General features: G+C 65.7%; 1 protein-coding gene across 11 annotated transcripts in view; it reads left to right on the forward strand.

Annotated features, from left to right (window-relative positions):
* Window positions 1-19,780, forward strand: part of HDAC4 (histone deacetylase 4) — a 268,181-nt gene that overhangs the window by 210,443 nt on the left and 37,958 nt on the right. For 10 of the 11 annotated variants that reach the window (XM_070071474.1, XM_070071472.1, XM_070071473.1 and 7 more), the window contains 4 exons: window positions 7,632-7,883; window positions 10,505-10,691; window positions 13,251-13,384; window positions 16,511-16,631. In XM_070071474.1, the coding sequence (XP_069927575.1) occupies window positions 7,632-7,883; window positions 10,505-10,691; window positions 13,251-13,384; window positions 16,511-16,631 (694 nt within the window). The remainder of the gene's footprint in view (window positions 1-7,631; window positions 7,884-10,504; window positions 10,692-13,250; window positions 13,385-16,510; window positions 16,632-19,780) is intronic. The other variant, XM_070071470.1, reaches the window with a different exon arrangement.

Raw genomic sequence — 19,780 nt, forward strand, 5'->3', positions numbered from 1 at the left:
GTGCCGGTGTGCTCGCCCCGAGGACCGCGCCCGGCCCAGCCTCAGTCAGTGCTGGTGTGCCGGTGTGCTCGCCCCGAGGACCGCGTCCGGCCCAGCCTCAGTCAGTGCCGGTGTGCCGGTGTGCTCGCCCCGAGGACCGCGCCCGGCCCAGCCTCAGTCAGTGCTGGTGTGCGCGGTGTGCGCGCCCTGAGGACCGCGTCCAGACCAGCCTCAGTCAGTGCCGGTGTGCGCGGTGTGTGCGCCCCGAGGACCGCGTCCGGCCCAGCCTGAGTTCTGTGGCCTGTGCGTGGCGTGTGAGTAGAGCCGTGCTGAGAAGGAAGCAGAGCGAGACTGGTGATTGTGTGAAGGAAGCGGTGGGACCCTGCAGACTCGGAGATGCTGGCGTGGATCCCTGGCGACGTCCCCTGGCCCGTGCCGGCGCCTGCTGGTCTGTCCTTGGCAGCCTGCAGGGGGGCGCGGCCGCCTGTGCTTTCCCTGCAGCACAGTGGGTGGGGAAGGGCAGGTGGGGAGCGTGGTCCTGGCGAAAGTGGCCAGGCCCTGGAGGATCCGGCGCAGGAGTGGGGCGGGGCCTGGAGCGTGCTCCCTCTCAGGGCAGGGCGCTGCCCCCTCTCCCGCTTCCTCTCGCTGCCCAGCTCCTCGCAGTGGACGGAAGCTTTCCCTTCAGACGTGTAGGGCGGGAGGCTGGCTCTGAGCTCCGCGGCCCAGGGCTCTGCCCTGTTCTGCACTGCGGGAGGCAGGGCCCCCTCGCTGCCCTGCTCCAGCTGCCCGTCTCCCTGCTGGGCACTGGAATCACCGCCATGGTCCCCAGAGGCCCCCACGGTTGGCCCCACCAGCTCTGTCTGCAGATGGCAGGGAGGGCATGGAGGTGGGCGGGCGGTGAGGAGACCCTCCCAGGGACAGGAGAGCGCCGCTGGCCCGAGCGACTCAGGAGCTGCCGCCTGTCTTGACAGAGTGACGAAGCACTGCCCCCACTGCCTCAGTGTTGTTAATTTTGTTGTGTCACCGTCTGACTGATGGGTAGGAGGTTTGCAGAAGACAGGAACACCTATTCGTGTGTGCTGTAGTCTCGGGGAGAAGGATTTGGAAACAGTAATCTCCCCGGGTTCTGTGCCCTGATTGATTTGCGGCAGCCGGTGACAGCTGATTGGCAGGTTTATGCGAGTTTGCCTGGGACTCTCGGTAGGCAGTGATCTTCCTGGTGCTTTGTGGCATTGCCATTCCTGCCTGGGACTGTGGGGCTGCACCCCCAGGGCTATTCCTGGAGGCCCCTGCACGCTCTGGCAGCGGCACGGTCCCCGACCTGCCTTGCTGCCCCGTTGCTCCCTCTGCCCCCCACCACGTGGCCTCAGGGCACTCTGAGAGGCCAAACCGCCAGGCCCAGTTGGCACTGCCAGCAGCTTGTGTGGCCACTGTTTCCCTGGCCCAGGGCTGAGAGCTGCCCTGCGTGGCTCAAAGCATACCCTCCCGCCTCTGTGGCCCTGCGTGCAGTGGTGTCTAATAAAGGCTTACCAAGTGAAGGATCTTCCAGAACACGTGCCATCCAGGGCACTGGGACTTGGTGCTGTGGGCTTGAAGGTGCCCTGTGGGTCGTCCTTTTTGGCGTGACCTCAGTGTGGTGTGGTTGTTACACAGGAGCGCGACCTCCCGCCCCGGGGGGGGCATGTTGTCATGCAAGGCCATCCCTGCAGCCATCCTGTGCAGGGCCATCCCTGCAGCCGCCCTGGCCCCACAGCTGGACGGGCTTCCCTTGGGCTCCACAGTCTCATTCTGGAGCAAGAAACGCACTAAAGTTCTCTCAGGTCACCTCATGGTGGACATGTCCAGCGGCTTGTTGACCAGGGGGGTTTGAGTGCTGAGTCCCATTCAGACTTTTTAAAAATGTATTGTTCCAAATGTGGCTGGGGCGGGGGCGCCTTTTGTTCTTAGCTACCTGATAAAGGGGCTCCTCGTGGCCCGAGGCCTTGGGACGGCCGCGTGGTTCACTGGCCAAGGCCGCGTGGTTCACTGGCCAAGGCTGGTGTCCGCGTCACACTGCTGCTGCGTGCTGCTCCTCCCCAGCACTGCCCAGCCAGCCAGGGAGAAGCAGAACCGGACCTCAGAGGGAGAGTTGGGTTCTGTGGCCGCAGCCCAGGGCGGCCGGACCTGCCTTGGTGCTGAGCTGGGTGGCCCAACCTGCTCTGTCGGGGCTGCCGCACTGCCCTGGCCACCCAGCAGGGCCTCTCTGTGCCCAGGGCAGGTGAGGGCCGGCTGTCCCGGGCCTCTGGGTGTCCTTTGCCACTGCTGGAGGCCTCCACTCTGCCAGGAGACCCGGGGAGGGCCCAGGCTGCCCTATTCCCACTGCTAGAGGCCTCCACTCTGCCAGGAGACCCGGGGAGGCCCCGGGCTGCCCTGTTCCAACTGCTGGAGGCCTCCACTCTGCCAGGAGACCCGGGGAGGCCCCGGGCTGCCCTGTTCCAACTGCTGGAGGCCTCCACTCTGCCAGGAGACCCGGGGAGGCCCCGGGCTGCCCTGTTCCCACTGCTGCGCCGTGTGCCCAGCAGCAGCCTCTCACGGGCCCTGGCCACCTCCAGGGAGGCGGGAACCCCCCCAATAGCAGGTGAGAGTGTACAGACATTCCCTCCGACGTCGCCCCTGGAGAGAAACGTGTCACCCTCATCGCAAGTGTCCCTCTCCTCAGGGACGCCACCTAGAGCCCCTCAGCTCGGGTCAAACCCAGCATCGAGGGTCCCGAGCCCCTGCAGCTTCCCTGGAAAGCACCTGCCAGTCCCTCCTGTGACTCAGATCGGGGCAGCCTCATCCTTGGGCGGGCGCTTAACCCCCGTCCACAGGCAGAGGACGGGGGCCCCGTGTGATGGACGCTGTGGGAGAGTTGAGGCGGCCCGGGCAGGCAGCTGTGCTGCCACTAAGCCCGCGGGTCGCCTCACACGGCTACGGGAGACAGGCCAGCGGACGGTGGGGCCGCCACTGCTGTTCCTGGGACTGTCGCGCTGCCCGGATCTGGGTGCCGGGCCCTGGGACCTTCTCCAGTTTGTGAATCTGCCCTGTAGGTTTGAATTTAAAGGCAATTGGAGAAGGACAGAGGCAGCTGTCCCTGGCTGCCCCCGCCCCGCCGTAACCTCCGTCCCAGGAACTGCTTTCCTCCGGGGCGGGGCCCCACCCCATTGCAGCTCAGCTCCGGAGAGGGGTCCAGGGCTGCTGCCCCCCGGGGCATTAGATTCACCATGGCCCTGGGGTCCTGAAGGTAGTGGGCAGTTTCTGGGCCTCCTCTGACTGGGCACAGCCCTGCAGGGTCACCCTGATGACCCCAACGTGACCTCTTCCTGCTCCTCTCCTTCCTCCTCCTTCCTGGTGCGAGGCCCGCTGCCTGCTGGTCCTTGGGCCTCGGCTCCGCCTGTGCAGGTGTCTGTGTGTGCATCGTCCGTACATGCCTGCATGTTGATCTGCGTGCGCGTGTCTGGGATACCTGTGTCTCTGAGTGTCTGTATAGACATCTCTGTGTGTGCAGGCGGATCTGTGTGTGTATCCTGTGCTTGTCTGTGTATGTGACGGCGTGTCTGTCTGTGTGTCTAGGCATGTGTGTATGCAGGTGGATCTGTGTGTGTGTGCGTGTGCCTGTGCTTGTCTGTGAATGTGACGGCGTGTCTGTGTCTGTGTGTCTAGGCATGTGTGTGCCGGGTGTATCTGTGCCCGTGCTTGTCTGTGTGTGCCTGTGCTTGTCTGTGTATGTGTATGACGGTGTGTCTGTGTCTATGTGTATGTGGATGTGTTGTGCAGGTGGATCTGTGTGTGTATCCTGTGCTTGTCTGTGTCTGTGACGGCGTGTCTGTGTCTGTGTGTCTAGGCATGTGTGTGTGCAGGTGGATCTGTGTGCCTGTGCTTGTCTGTGTGTATGACGGTGTGTCTGTGTCTATGTGTATGTAGATGTGTTGTGCAGGTGGATCTGTGTGTGTATCGTGTGTCTGCTTGTCTGTATATGAAGGTGTGTCTGTGTCTCTCTGTCCATGCATGTGTGTGCCGGGTGTATCTGTGTATCCTGTGCTTGTCTGTGTATGTGACGGTGTGTTTCTGTGTTGCAGATGTGTTGCAGGTGGATCTGTATTTGTATGCATCCCTGTCTGTGCAGGTGTGTCCACGCGTCTGTGCAGGTCTGTGTGCCCCTGGAGCTGTGCGCGGAGCCTCTGTCCTCACGGCCATCTCTGGTTACTCCCCAGTGCCCACCTCCATTCGGCCATCTCCCAGTTCCCACACTCAATTCCCGCCTTTTTGCGGAACATTCCCTGGTCCCCCCAGCACTTGGAGCTCAGCCTGTCTGAGCTGGGCGGACCCTGCCTCTGTCCAGGGAGTCCTGTGCCTCCTGCACGTCTCACACCCACTGGGGCAGGGCTGCAGGGCCTCTCCCGCCGCCTCTGGACCCAGCACCTGCTGGCCTGGAAGCCTCACAGCCCCACCCATAGGATCCGCCATGCACAGGCAGGAGGCTCTCCCTCCCCCTTCCTCCCCCACCCACGAAGAAGCCGACTTCTGTACCAGGCCCTGGAGGACAGGGCCCACTGGGGCGGGCCCTCGAGCCGCTCCCTGCGTCCTTGGCCCTGACACAGCCCCTCACCGTCTGTTCCCAAGGCCATGGCCAATGCGCCCATCTGCCAGGGCAGCCACCTCCGCCTTTCTGAGCCTTTGCTGGGACTCTCAGGCCCTTCCAGGCTTTGTCCTTTGCTCTCCCAGCCACAGCTCTCAGCTGACCTCCCTCAGCCACTCAGGAGCCACGTCTTGTTTCCTGGCAGACGGTGCTGGGCCCGGGGACGTGAGGGCGGCCGAGCTCCGGCCAGGCGGTCCTGACAGCCGGGGCCTGGGGTGCCTGCTGCCGAGGCTGCTGGAGGCTGCTCCACTGCCGGGCTTGCCAGCGCCCTCTGCTGGCAGGGACTAGGCGCGCGCAGACCCAGCCAGGGTCCTGTCCCAGGCTGGAGTCAGGGCTTGGGAAGATGAAATTGACAAGTTAGAGGTGGTCTCAGGTCTCAAAGACGAAGTGGAACAAGTGCACAAAACCGTACTTTAAACAAAACACCTGGGAAATCTGTAAAAGCAACCGAGCGTCTCCCAGCCCTGTTGAGGTCTCACCGGGCAGACAGGAAGCTTGTATTTGTGCACAGGGCAGTGTGATGTCACATCACACACGCGTGGCCCCTGGCCTGCTGCAGGCTCCTGTCCTGAGAAGCCCGTCCAGGGAACAGTGTTGCACGTCCTCTGTCCTCCCAGGTGTCACTGCCCAGTGGCACGGAGCGCTCGAGAACACCGCAGGTGCCTGGGGCCGACGGGGAGCCGCCCGGCGTGGGCACAGGGTCGCACCGCACAAGGCCAGTCTGGGAAAAGGTGCAGACACCGCGTTGTCCCTGCTGAGCACCAGGGTCGAGCACTGAGCCATCGTGAGCTGGGGGCCGTCTGTACCTCGTGTCTGATCACCACAGTGGCCACGTGGGTGCCGGTGTGGGTGTCGCAGGGAGCCTGCCCTCAGCAGCTGTCGGGGAGCCCTTAGCCCCCCAGCCCACACACCTCGTCCTGCATGGCCACCTTTTGGCCAGCGTCTCCCCACGTGCTCTGCCCCCGCCCTGGCAGCCCCGTCCTGCTCTCGGCTCCCTGGGCGCGGGACTTGGCCGGGGGTTGCAGGTGAAGGATGGGCCGAGTTCTCCAGTCCGGGCCTTTCCAGTCGAGCTTCTCTGTAAAGTGGCTCCTGGATGACGTCAGGGCAGGGGGTCACAGACCTAACCTGCCGCCTCTGCTGTCTTAGCGTGAGGCCGGGCGGGGCTCTGGGCATGACCACGTGCCGCTTTTCTGTGCGGGCTGCACGTGGCCTTCTGTGGGAGGCCCTGGGACCTGCCCGGCTCTGACGGCTTAGACTGCAGAAGGGCCATGCAGGGTGTGGACCACAGGGCAAGTTCGCTAGGATTCCATGGGACCGCAGGGCTCTGATGGCAGCACTGGCTGTGTCTGGAAACCTGAGACTCCTCCAGACGGGGCCAGCGCTGGCGGGAAGAGGCGTTCCCCACATCCGGGGCTCAGCACGTCTCTTCCCCAGTGGGTGAACAGGACGGGGGCAGTGAGCGGCCGACGCGGAGACCGTCCTCCGCAGCCTGCGCGGGGGGCGCCTGCCCCTCTTCCCTTTGAGCTGTCTGCTCGCCCACTGCACCGGCTCGCTCCCCCTCAGCCCACATCGTCCTCTCTGGTCCCCAGGTGCGAGGGGCCAGCACGACACGGAGGCCGCATCCCGGTGCCCCCTTCCCCTGTATGTGGTCTGTCCCTGGCCGTCAGCGCTTCCTCCTTCCCTGCCCCCACTACCCCCCCCCCCAGCGTCTCACAAGCTCTTTCTCCGGCCTTCGATGCTCCAGGCCTGCTGGCATCCTGCAGGCCCCAGCGAGCTCTGTAGTCTGCCCCCCTCACCTCCTTCCACCTCGCACCTCTGCCTGGGAGTCTGACGCACTCCCTGTCCTGTGGCAAGCATGGGTGACAACCACACGCCGCGTGGATGAGACAGAAACGGCCCCACCCTCACGTGAATTGCCGACTGCAGGCAAGATGGGTAGAGCAATGGGCGACCATGAAGCCAGTGGGCGCTCCGGCGGGGAAACACGAGGGGTGTGAGGAGTGGAGGGAGTGCGTGCCTTCCCCCGCGGCTCTGAGACGAGGTTAGCACAGCATGCCCTGGGGCTGCAGCGCCTCTAGCAGCTGCGTCAGTGGCTGGGGCAGGGAGGGCAGGTGCAGGGGTAAGCAGAGCAGTTGGCGTGGCCGGGGAGCAGGGGTGAGTGAGCCAAGGAGGGAGTCGGGCATCTGTGTAGGGGAGTAGCCGGGTGAGGATACGGGGGAAGGCAGCGCCAGGGGCCGGGGCACAGTCCACGCTGAGAAGCCAGTGCCTGGAGGAGGAGGGGTGGGAAAAGGAGCTACAGAGAAGAGCACCTGCCACAGGCCTCAGATGGTGGGGCTTGGACAGAGCTTAGCTGGATGGGGCTGGGGGCTTGGTGTGCTGCTGGGGTTCGGTGAGAGGGAGGGGGCTGGCGGAGACCGCCTGGTCCCACGTCACGGCACTGGGCACCTCATGGGCGGTCATCAGTACTTGTGTCCACAGCAGGGAAAAGGTTTCCTGAGAGGAAGGTGAGCCCCGAGCAGGCCCAGGACAGAGGGAGACGAGAGTGAGCAGGAGAGGAAGTGCCTGCCGCCCTCTGTGCTGACGGGCCAGGGGCACAGCACGTCCCTGGGACTCGCTAGGCGTCATCGGGCACCAAGGGAGGTCTCTTCTGCTGCTGGGGGTCGAGAGGGTGGTGACTCATCAGTTGTGAGGCGAGTGTTGCTCCCTCTGCAGACCCGGGTGACACCTGCAACATGCTTCAGGCTGCTCTGTGCCTGGTATGCAGGAGGTGCTTAATAAACGTCAGGTGCTGGCCTATCTTCTCCCTTGGCTGGGAGCCTGCCGGGCATTGGTTTCTCAGCACCATGGACAGCACCCCGTGCCGCTGTGGGTGAGGGAGTGGCACCTGCTGGCCTGGGTGTAGGCTGCTCATGCACCTGCCGGGTTCTCCGCCCCGTGCTCCCAAGGGGTGCAGGTGTGGGGACCCTGTCACTCAGCTCCGCTCGTTGCCCGGCAGATCATCTCCAAACCCAGCGAGCCGCCCCGGCAGCCTGAGAGCCACCCCGAGGAGACGGAGGAGGAGCTCCGCGAGCACCAGGCCCTGCTGGACCAGCCGTACCTGGAGCGGCTCTCTGGGCAGAAGGAGGCGCAGGTGGCGGGGGTGCAGGTGAAGCAGGAGCCCATCGAGAGTGACGAGGAGGAGGCGGAGCCCCGAGAGGCGGAGCCCGGCCAGCGCCCGCCCACAGAGCAGGAGCTGCTCTTCAGACAGGTGAGTGTGGGCACTGGGCGGCCGCCGGCAGCCCCCACGTGGTCATCAGGGAAGGGCCCCCTGTGTTTCCCTGTGGTTCTGTTCCGCGTCGGCCGGGCCCAGGCACTGGGCATTTGCCTGCTGTGCGTGTGTGTCTCCCGCTTCCCACACATCCAGGCACTCCCAGCCGGAACTCTGCCCGGCTGCCGGAGGGGAAGATGGGCCTGGGTTGTTAACTGATCAGAAAGGCGGCAGGGCCTGGCCAGGACCTCTGGAGCAGAGTGCGAGCGAGTGTACCGCGTGGGCACTGACGTCACTAGCCAAGCTCACAGGAAACTGGTGAGCAAATCCAGCAGCAAGATGCTGGGTCAGCAGGAACCGTGGCCACTTGGCTGCTCGCAGGAGCCCCCGTGCCGGGCACCGCTGGTTCCTGGAAACTGATCGGCTCCCCAGAGGGTGGCCCCAGGGCCTGCATGCAGGGTGCTGCCTCGTCCGCACCTTGCCGGACTCCATGCCACTGCCCAGGTGTGCGGCGTCTGTGCAGGCGGGACAGCGTGGCTCTTACCTCAAGTTGGCACTGTTTGCCACCAAGCCTGCGAATGCAGGCCTCGCACCCTGGGGGCACCTGCGCCTGCGTCGGCAGTGTGGATCGCCAGAGCTTCTCCACTGGGGGCAGGCCGCGCTGCCCTTAGTCCCGGAGCTGACCGCAAGGTCTGTTCCCGCCGCTCGTGAGAGGGGCCCCGTCTCTGGTTTCAGGCACTGCAGACAGAGTGCAGGTGACAGAGGGAGCCCTTGTCCTCCTCGTCCTCTCGTGTGGGCACACAGGTGCCACAAGGCGCCCTCCCCATGCACCGGGAAGGCTGTGACATTCATGCAGGAAGCGGCTCTTCCGAAACCTGAGTGCAGTGTCCCAGCACGGTGCCCCCAGGGAGCTGTAGGGGCACTGTCTTGGAGGTGATAAAGTAACCACTCACTTAGGGGAAGGAGCCTGGTCTGCTCCAAGCGGTGGGCCTGGGGGACCCACGGGTGGCTTCTCCCGGCTCCTCCGGCCCCACACCCATCCCGGCTCTCTCTTCCACTGCTCTCCTCGGGCTCTTCCTGAAGACGGCAGAATCAGCCTGCGCGGCGACGTTCTCTCCTCTGGCCAGAGGCCCTGGGACGGCGCCCACTTCCCATCCAAGCCTGGGGCCGACCTGATCTTGCAGAATCGCAGGATCTGTTCATCAGAAGACAGGACACGGGGTGGGGTTGTGGGCGAGGCAGCGCTGCCTGCTCTCTTGACCGGGTTTATGACACGGGTGGGGCTTTCCTTCCACTCCGCCTCGGGGGTCCTGGGAGGAGGCTGCCCCGCTCGCTGCACACCCGCATCCCGGCGGCTAGGCAGGCAGGCCCCGCGGCAGGCGCGTCTCCACCTCGCTCCCTCCCGCCGCACTCGCCCTCCCAAGGGGGCGGGGCATGCACCTCGGTCATCCCTGTTCCCGGAGGCACCTTGCGCCTGCTTCTCCTCCACAGGCCCCCGTCCCTGGCACTGAGGCTGTCTCGGTCAGAGAGCAGGAGTGGGGGCAGCCACAAGGGGGCCGGGCACCCTCTCGCCCAAGCTCGGCACACAGGTGAAGCCCTCAGAGCCCAGTGAGCGGCCGAGGCTCTGCTCGCCGCCTGTTTAGTGCAGTGCAGCTGCAGGGCCCCCAGTGTTCCACAGGTCCCCGCCCACCTGCCGGTCAGCGCCTGCCTCTGCCCCTGCCGACCCCTTGCAGTGTGGCCCCTGCTCCCCTCGCCTCCTCCAGGCTGTCCCTCCATAGCTCAGCACCCCCTAGAGACCCGCTTGATCCCCCAAACTACACCAGCCTCGCCGGCCCGTGGACCAGGACTCACGGGGGCAGTGAGGGAGAGCCTTCAGGTGGCATTCCCTGGCCCCGTCCGCTCCGGCTTCTGCCAGAAGGCGGGGCCTGCAAGGTGGGGTGTGGTGCCATGTTCTCCACACTCACCCTGCCCGGGGGCCCGTCCTCGCCGGCCACCCCAGGCACTGGGGGCTTGTGGGCAGCCTCGGCGGGGGCTGTGTGAGGGAGGATGCAACCCCTGGACCAGGCGTGCTTGTCCCCACTGTCCCCGTTGTCCCCACTGTCCCCGTTGTCCCCACTGTCCCCGTTGTCCCCACTGCCCCCACTGTCCCCACTGTCCCCACTGTCCCCACTGTCCCCATTGTCCCCGTTGCCCCCACTGTCCCCGTTGTCCCCACTGTCCCTGTTGTCCCCACTGTCCCTGTTGTCCCCACTGTCCCCACTGTCCCCGTTGTCCCCACTGTCCCTGTTGTCCCCACTGTCCCCACTGTCCCCGTTGTCCCCACTGTCCCCACTGTCCCTGTTGTCCCCACTGTCCCCACTGTCCCCACTGTCCCCACTGTCCCCACTGTCCCCACTGTCCCCGTTGTCCCTGTTGCCCCCACTGTCCCCGTTGTCCCCACTGTCCCCACTGTCCCCTTGTCCCCACTGTCCCCACTGTCCCCGTTGTCCCTGTTGTCCCCACTGTCTCTGTTGTCCCCACTGTCCCTGTTGTCCCCACTGTCCCTGTTGTCCCTGTTGTGCCCACTGTCCCCATTGTCCTCACTGTCCCCATTGTCCCCACTGCCCCCGTTGTCCCCACAGCAAGCCCTCCTCCTGGAGCAGCAGCGCATGCACCAGCTGAGGAACTACCAGGCGTCCATGGAGGCCGCAGGCATCCCAGTGACCTTCGGGGGCCACCGGCCGCTGTCGCGGGCGCAGTCCTCCCCCGCGTCTGCCACCTTCCCCGTGTCTGTGCAGGAGCCCCCTGCCAAGCCGCGCTTCACCACAGGTAACGGCTCTGCCCGCCCCAGGGCCACGCGCCTGTCCGGTGTGCACCCACGGGCTCCGACACTTGCCGCCCGGCAGCCTGCAGAGCGACCCTGACCGGCACTGCCCGGGGCTGGGGGTCGGCGAGGCCACGCTGGGCAGCAGGGAGTGGGCGGGTCAGCCCTGGGTTCCCTTCCCGCCCTCCCTGGTCACGGGCTTGGAGGCCCTTGTTCTCTTCCCGGAAGAATCGTAGTGTCGGCAAAGGGCGGGCCCACCTGTGCCAGTGCGGCCAGGTGGTCAGACAGACACGGGCCTCGTGCACTTCCTGGTGTCCGTGTGCTCTCTGTCATGCCCACACGCCCCCCACGTGCACACACAGCAGCAGGTGCACTGATGTGCCCTGGGGTCACCTTGAATACGGGCTCAGCTGGCCTCGGTTCCCAGCACAGGAGTACGGGCGGGAGGAGCCACTGTCCACTGTTGGCACAAGCGGGAGCCCGTGCTTTGCCCTGCTCTCCCCACCAGTGACCTGACCGTGACAGGTGGCGGGGTCACTCCGAGCGGTCTGGGTGCTCAGCAGAGCTCCAGGCTGCCAGCCTGCTTGGTGGAGGCCGGCGGGGGTGGCGCCCACCACACGGCTCCCTGCAGGCTGCTCAGCGCTGGGCCCTGTGCTGTGTGTGTGTAGTCCTAGGTGTGATGTGACCGTGTGCACACTCAGGGTGGAGCCGCAGTGCTGGGCCCTGTGCTGTGTGTGGTGTTAGGTGTGATGTGACTGTGTGTGCACACTCTGAGGGCAGAGCCCCAGTGCTGGGCCCTGTGCTGTGTGTGTGGTCTTAGGTGTGATGTGACCGTGTGCACACTCTGAGGGTGGAGCCGCAGTGCTGGGCCCTGTGCTGTGTGTGTGGTCTTAGGTGTGATGTGACTGTGTGCACACTCTGAGGGTAGAGCCCCAGTGCTGGGCCCTGTGCTGTGTGTGTGGTCTTAGGTGTGATGTGACCGTGTGCACACTCTGAGGGTAGAGCCGCAGTGCTGGGCCCTGTGCTGTGTGTGTGGTCTTAGGTGTGATGTGACCGTGTGCACACTCTGAGGGCAGAGCCCCAGTACTGGGCCCTGTGCTGTGTGTGTAGTCCTAGGTGTGATGTGACCGTGTGCACACTCTGAGGGTGGAGCCGCAGTGCTGGGCCCTGTGCTGTGTGTGGTGTTAGGTGTGATGTGACTGTGTGCACACTCTGAGGGCAGAGCCCCAGTGCTGGGTTCCTTGGAGCCTCTCTGGCCCAGGTCTCTGAGCTTAGGGCAGAGGTTGCTCCCTGGGCAGACTGGGATCTTAAAGAACCCCACGCTGTCGCCCCTGGAGGTCAGCCCAGGCCCCTACAGCATGGGGGCCACACACAGCCCACCCCTGCAGGCCAGCCCAGGCCCCTGTGGTGCAGGGACCACACACAGCTTACCCCTGCAGGCCAGCCCAGGCCCCTGTGGTGTGGGGGCCACACACTGCTCACCCCTGCAGGCCAGCCCAGGCCCCTGTGGTGCAGGGACCACACACTGCTCACCCCTGCAGGCCAGCCCAGGCCCCTGTGGTGCAGGGACCACACACAGCTCACCCCTGCAGGCCAGCCCAGGCCCCTGTGGTGCAGGGACCACACACTGCTCACCCCTGCAGGCCAGCCCAGGCCCCTGTGGTGCAAGGACCACACACAGCTCACCCCTGCAGGCCAGCCCAGGCCCCTGTGGTGCAGGGACCACACACTGCTCACCCCTGCAGGCCAGCCCAGGCCCCTGTGGTGCAAGGACCACACACAGCTCACCCCTGCAGGCCAGCCCAGGCCCCTGTGGTGCAGGGACCACACACTGCTCACCCCTGCAGGCCAGCCCAGGCCCCTGTGGTGCAGGGACCACACACAGCTCACCCCTGCAGGCCAGCCCAGGCCCCTGTGGTGCAGGGACCACACACTGCTCACCCCTGCAGGCCAGCCCAGGCCCCTGTGGTGCAAGGACCACACACAGCTCACCCCTGCAGGCCAGCCCAGGCCCCTGTGGTGCAGGGACCACACACAGCTCACCCCTGCAGGCCAGCCCAGGCCCCTGTGGTGCGGGGGCCACACACTGCTCACCCCTGCAGGCCAGCCCAGGCCCCTGTGGTGCAAGGACCACACACAGCTCACCCCTGCAGGCCAGCCCAGGCCCCTGTGGTGCAGGGACCACACACTGCTCACCCCTGCAGGCCAGCCCAGGCCCCTGTGGTGCAGGGGCCATACACTGCTCACCCCTAGAGGCCACACTTGCTCACCCTGCAGGCCGGGCGCCCCAGCCCCTCGTCTCACCTCCTCACTCACACCCATGATGTGTCGTGCGCCTCCAGTGCTGGGGCCAACGGGCAGCGCTGGGAGTGAGGCCACAGGCCCCCTATCGCCTCATCTCTGCTTCTGGCTGTGGCTCCTGGCCTGGCGGGAGAGGGGTCTGAGTGGATCGTCCTAGCCCTGCCCCCTTGCGGGGAAGCGGTGGCCCCACAGCCGGCCTGGGGCAGCGCTGGGGCTGGCGGGCGTCCTGGGCGGCTCCTGACGGTCCTCTCTGCACGCTGCAGGCCTCGTGTACGACACGCTGATGCTGAAGCACCAGTGCGCCTGCGGCAACACCAACAGCCACCCCGAGCACGCCGGGCGCATCCAGAGCATCTGGTCCCGCCTGCAGGAGACCGGGCTGCGCAGCCAGTGCGAGGTGAGCGCCGCCCCGTGGCCGTGGGCCTCTCCGCTCAGCACTGCCCCTCTTCCTTCCTGTGGTCGCTGCCCTGCACACGTGGCTTCTGGCCGAGCTCCCCAGCTGCCGGGGACGTGCGTCCACCTCGAGGGGGCGGAGCTCTGCAGGTCTCAGAGCAGGCCTCCGGGCTGTTCATTAAAATATCGTCTCCCTGCTCTGCTGTTTCCTGAAGCTTCCCTGAGAACGTGACGCGAGCCTCGGGCCTTTAGTTGTCCCCGGGGGTCACTCCCTGCGAGGCGTTCGGTGGGGGGCAGTGCAGTCGCGTGGCGGGGGCCAGTCTGGTGTGAGTCCGGCTGCCAGGGGCCACGTGTGTGCGGTCACCAGGACTCACTCCCCTCCAATCCCGGCTGAGTGGCCCTGGGGCCGGCAGGACAGCAAGGCTCAGCCGCGTGGGATTTTGAGCAGCACTGCCAGAGGTCGGCCAGATCTCTCCGGCCTGGAGCTGCCGTCACCGAGGGTGTCCGGCCTCACGGTCCTGCTGATAATGCAGGCACCAGAGGAGAGGCTCGGAGCCGGGAGCTGGTGGCCTCGGGCGACCTCACGGCACCATCTGCAGGGATTCCCTGCGTGGCCGCCCAGGTCCCGAGTGGAGGTGGGCGCCATCCAGATCCACGCCTCTGACAGCCCCGCGCGCCCACCGGGGCCAGGGCCCGAGCGGCTGTGCTGAGCGCCAGGCACCTCGGCCGCCTGGTGACTTTGCCCTGCGAGACCCCGGCTTCTCCTTGAGGAGTGAGGACGGCCACGGCTTCCCTGCTCTGTGGGTCCCTTGACTCCGGTCCCCTTTACCGGCTCTTAGTGACTTAAGTTTTCAGGAAGAGCGGGGTTCAGGCGTCAGGCCCAGGGTACTGTCCTGAAGGGCCCTCCAGGGAGCGCGGTGCCTGCTTCCTGGGGTCGGCCATGATGGCCGCGCCACTGGGGGGCAGCATTGCCCAGCAGACGCCGGCTGCGCGGCTGCGAGGCCACGGCGCGCCTTCCCCCGGCTGCCCCGGCGTCCTGGCGTTCCCCACTTTCCGCCTCAGCGTGTCCATTGTCTGCAGCCGGAGGTGTGGAGAAGCTTTCTCAGCCAGAAAAGCAAACCCGGGTGGGGGGGGGTGTGAGAAAGCCAGGACATTGGCAGAGCCCAGAGTGACCCTCCCTGTGGGCAGAGGCGCTGGCCACACAGGCCAGGCAGGAGGGGGGTGAGGGTCGCGAGGTCAGATCTGAGGGAAGGGGGCTGGGGCAGGGGAGTGGCGGGAAAGCTGAGACCAGGCCCCTCCGCGTGCGTCTCTGCCCATGTGCAGTGCGTAGCCAGGCACCGCCTTCTTGTGAGGGAGGGGCTGCCATGAGCTCAGCCCAGGTGGGCACAGCAGCACCTGAAAGGCTGGCCTCACAGGCTGGCCAGGGCCCGGAGCCCTTTTGCCTCCTGAGACGGCCGAGGGGCCACAGGGCCTGGACAGGGGTGGCTGGAGCTGGTGCCTAGGAGAGAAGCCAGCTGGACCATGCCACACGTTTGCCACATTCTTGATCACTTGGGGGCGCCAGTGAGACCTGAGCCCAGGCCCTGGGGCTGGGGCTGCAGGTCAGCACATGCCTTCAGAGTGGACGCCTGGGGGGCGGGCCCCTCGCCACCCGGTGCTCCGCAGAGTGGAGCATGGCTGCCAGGAGGCCGGGAGGGCTGGGACTGGCAGGCGGGTCAGGGGCGTGGGAGAGGCCAGCTCGGGGCTTCCTCCTGCCTCCAGCCCTGGGCCGAGGCCGGGAGGAGCTGCCTGCACTGAGAGGGAGGGAGCAAGGCCGTGGGAGCTCCTGCAGGTGCATAGCCTTGGTCCCCCGTCCGCTGCCTTGTCTGTCTCTTACGTCTCTGTAAGGTTTGGGCTCTTCCTAGCTCATCTGCTCCAACTTCCGCTGTAGTGTGCAGATTCTTCCTTGGTCTAACCCAGAACCTCTTGCTGCAGTGCAGACTTCCCCAGGGGCTGGCCTGCAAGTGGAGGGGCCCGTGTGCTGGCTGCCCAGCTGCTGTGCTTTCTCTGTGGTCCACACAGCGTGACCTGGCTTCCCAGCACCATGTGGCCTCACTCCCAGGAGGCCTCGGGCAGTGGCACTGCCCAGAGAGCCTGGGTGGAGACAGAACCGGGCACCAGCGCCGTGGGTCATTGAGCAGCACTGTCCCTGCAGCTGCCCGGCGCCCCGCCTGCGTGCCCCCCACCCCCGAGCGCAGAGCTGGAGGAGGCCGGAGGCAGAGTCCAGGCTGAGCCTCGCCTGAACGAGGGGCTGACCTGATGGCACTGACATTCACGAAGAAAAGGGCGCCCTGCTCAGGAAGCTGCCCGTGCCGGTCACCCCTTCCCCCACACCTGTGTGGACAAGAGCCCAGAGCTCAGGAGGGCCTGGAGGAGACCTGGGAGCAGGTGGCCTGGGCTCCAGCTCCAGCATGGCCGGCCCCGAATCTCCTGCAGGGCGGGGACTCTGAGGCCTGCAGGAGTCTGTGGGAGGGCTCTTCCCGCCTGGCCTCACCCCCCCCCCCCCCGGAGCCGAGTCCCCGTAAAGCACCTGCCCTGTCCAGTGTCCCGGCCCGCTGTGTTGTGGAGGCGGAGCCTGTAGCTCAGCCAGAGGTCAGTCACTTGCCCCTAAGTTTCTGGGGAGGTCTGCCAGTAGCCTCGGCTGGAGGGATTTCCCGACCACCGGCAAACGCTGGGGAGCCGGAAGCAGGTGAGGTGGGGTGGTGGGCGCTGAGGGTCCCCGGAGCGCGAGCTCGGGGAGCTGCTCACCACCGTGTTGAGACCAGACCCGGGTGGGGCGGGGAGAGCAGAGTGAGCGCTCGTGGCCAGCCGCGCGCCGCTCGGGTGTCGGTGAGGGCACTGTGCCTGGAGGCTGGAGCGCCCTCGCCGGGGCTTTTCCGGCTGCTCGGAAGGCCAAGCCCTCTGACGTTTCTGAGACACCGTGTTGAGTCGTATCTGCTTTCGTCTTGCAATGACCCAGTGGCTTTGCTTGTCGGTGTGCTGAAGCCAGTCCCACGGCGGCGGGGGGCTCGGCGGGTCCTCGTCTGCTCCAGTGCTGAGCAGGGCATGGCCGCCGGAGCTGTGAGCGCCCTCTCGCCCTGTGTCCCCGCAGTGCATCCGCGGACGGAAGGCCACACTGGAGGAGCTGCAGACGGTGCACTCGGAGAGCCACACACTCCTCTACGGCACAAACCCCCTCAACAGGCAGAAACTGGACAGTAAGAAACTTCTAGGTATTTGCTCTGCGCCCTTCCCTCCCCGACAGGGTTGTGGCATCCCCAGGCTGCTCCAGGCCTCTCCCTCGGGGCTTGGGGGGCTGCAGGGCCACCCACGGGGGTCCCAAGGCTCGGGGTCTGGGAGAGAAATGCTCAGCCTCACCGCACGGGAGCTGCTGTGTCCAGTGACGGTGTCTTGCCGCAGGCGTGCGTGGGGAGGAAATGGACTGAGAGCCACTGGTTTACCAGAATCCTGAATGGCGGAGTGTAGACTATGGAGGCTGTGCCCAGAGCGGCTCACGGGGATGACCAAGAGGAGGCCCGGAGAGGGAGCATCACAGGTCTGGCGCCGTGAGCACCGGCTTCCGGGCCAAAGGCCGCCTGCTTCCAGCCTCTGGCAGGCTGGGGAGAGTTGACATCATGAAAATAACTTTTTTTATATAAGATTTGTTTACTTATTTATTTGAAAGGCGGAACAACAGAGAGGGAGACACAGGCAGAGAGTGAGCCATCTTCCATCCACTGGTTCGCTTCCCTGATGGCTGCACTAGCCAGGGCTGGGCCAGGCCACAGCCAGGAACCAGGAACTCCATCCGGGTCTCCCACATGGGCGGCAGGGCCCAAGCACTTGAGCCGTCTCCACTGCCTTCCCAGGAGCAGCCAGGACTTGAACCAGCACTCCAGCCAGCATGGATACAATGTTCTCAGAGGCTCTCCTGCCTCGCCGCAGGGGTCTTGCACAGAGGTGGGGGCCTCGCCCGCTCCCTGGGCGCAGACCACAGACCTGGGGCCTGCAGATGGGTGTGAGGACTCCCTGCTTTTCCCTCCCTGGCCGTCAGCCGCCCCCCATCAGTTTCTGTCCCCGAGTTCCCTCCCTTTGTCCCCTCGGGGAGAAGCCAGCAGCCACTCTTCCCTGCACAAGCCGCAGGAGGCCCGAGAGGAGCTGCCGGCGCCACGGACGTCGTCCCAGGGCCAGGGGAGCACAGCCGTGCGGGGGCCTGGGACCCTGCACACCCGCCCTGACAGGCTCCTCCATCCGTGCGTTCACTGGTTGTCCTCATTCAGAGCCCGCTTTTATTTTTAAAGATTTGTCTGTATTTTGAAAGTTAGAGTTAGAGAGAGAAAGGGAGAGACAGAGAGAGATCCTCCGTCCACAGGTTCACACCAGGATGGCTGCAGCAGCCAGTGCTGAGCCAGGCCGATGCCAAGAACCAGGGGCCTCATCCGGGTGTCCCACACGGTGGCAGGGACCCAAGTCCTTGGGCCTCCTCTGCTGCTTTTCCCAGGCCGCTAGCAGGCAGCTGGATCAGAAGTGGAGCAGCCGAGACTCAAACCGGCGTCTCAGGCAACGACCTTACACACTGTCACAACCCCAGCCCAGGCACAAGGCTTTCTGAAGGCAAAAACACTCAAGTTCGGGAAAAACAGGGAAGAAATCGGCAGTGACAGGTTGAGGAAAGTGGGCCCTGGAGCCAGTGCCAGGCCGGTTGCCACCTTGGCGACCTCCCACAGTTCCCACAGTGCCAGGGGCTCTCAGCTGCTGGGGGGCAGAGTTAGGGCTGACCGACGGACTCTAGGCACCATGACAGCACCTGAGCTCCATGGTCTTGACAGCTGCTTCTCCATAAAGGGCAGGGCAGGGGTCCCTGGGCTGGAGACCTCTGGGCCAGACCAGGGCATGAGCACCAAGCCTGCCTCCCCTCGCTCGCGCCTTCCCCACACTGGGCTCCCAGCTCCCTGGCCCTGCTCTCCAGGACATGCAGCCCCGGCACCCAGCGCCCCAGCTGGCTGTTGGGACTGAGCAGTAGATGGCAGGAGGCGTCTGTCCTGACGCAGCGCTTCCTAGGAGGCAGAGATGGGCGCGGGGCAGAGAAACCCAAGCTGTCCGCCGTGGCCTGAGAGAACACGGCCGGGTGTGAGGGGAAGGGAGAGGTCCCACACAGTCAGAGAGGACCCGGCTGAGAGACGGCTGCGGGGAGAAGACGCATGGGCTTGAGAGATGGCACGGCTGGAGGACCGATGCAAGCAGAGAAAAATTGGAGGTGCCCCCTCCTGTCAGGACCCACACAGCAGGAGGCCAGAACCAAGGAGGTGCCAGGGTGCGGGGACCCACAGCAGGGTCCCAAAAGGAAGGGTGGACAGGTGGGGGACAGAGTCAAGATGCCCCCCGTTCCAGAGAGACCCAGGGCAGGTGGCTCACAGGGTGGGGTGCAGGGCCTCAGGGCATCACCTTGGGATCGTTCTGTCTGGAGCAGGGGCAGCAGGTGCATCCCAGAGGCTGACCCCACAGAGTGGCCCAGGAGATGGCCACGTCCCCCAGGCTGGCCCGCAGCTGTGTGCCTGGGAGCTGCGTCCTGTCTGCCACAGCCAGGTGACCGCGCGTGTCCTAAATTCTGGGCTCTTGCTTATCCACACCATGCAGCCCTCACCCCCAGTCTGGCCCCACAGCCTGCATCTCACCTGCCTGAGTCCCTCAGCTGGGCCCACTGGGGGTGCTGGCCACAGGGGGAACCTGACCTGCAGCTGTTGCAAGATCGCTGACCCCCAGGAAGCACGTGGGGGACACCCTCCAGGCAGCCTTGTGGGGCTGTCACCACACAGGCATTCGCGTCCTGTGCTTGTGGGGCCAGGTTTGTTCTTGCTGCTTGCCTGGCCGCCGCCCCCATGGAGCAGCAGACAGGGTCCCGGCCGCTGGAGGGAGCTGCTGTATCGCTGTCCTTGGCCGCAGCACATGGCGGATAGGCCGTGTGCATCCTGGTGTGCGCTTTCCATGCAGGCTCCCTGCCCCGTGTGCTCAGAGCCAGGCGCTCAGGGAGAGGCAGACCAGGGACACCCGGGACAGGCTCAGGCCGAGAAGCCGCAGCAGTGGCTCCAATGAAGGGCTGCAGGCTCCTGGAGGGCAGGAGCTCATGGGAGGCCCGAGGGGGAGCCGATGTGGGGGAGCTGAGACCCAAGCAGGCGGCTGGAGGACCAGAGAGCAGACGGGACGTGCCGGCAGGACGAGGCTTAAAGGACAAGGACAGCGTGGGCAGTGGGGAACGCAGGCTGCCAGAGCCCAGGCGCTGAGTGGGCACAGCTGTAGCTGCAAAGGCACCCGGCCAGGGACGCACCCTCGGCTTCTGCAGCTTCCCCCTGGGGCCCAGCCATGCGCCTAGGCCAGCACGGCT

The sequence above is a fragment of the Oryctolagus cuniculus genome, chromosome 3 (genome assembly GCF_964237555.1).
Source record: "Oryctolagus cuniculus chromosome 3, mOryCun1.1, whole genome shotgun sequence".
Taxonomy (NCBI): domain Eukaryota; kingdom Metazoa; phylum Chordata; class Mammalia; order Lagomorpha; family Leporidae; genus Oryctolagus; species Oryctolagus cuniculus.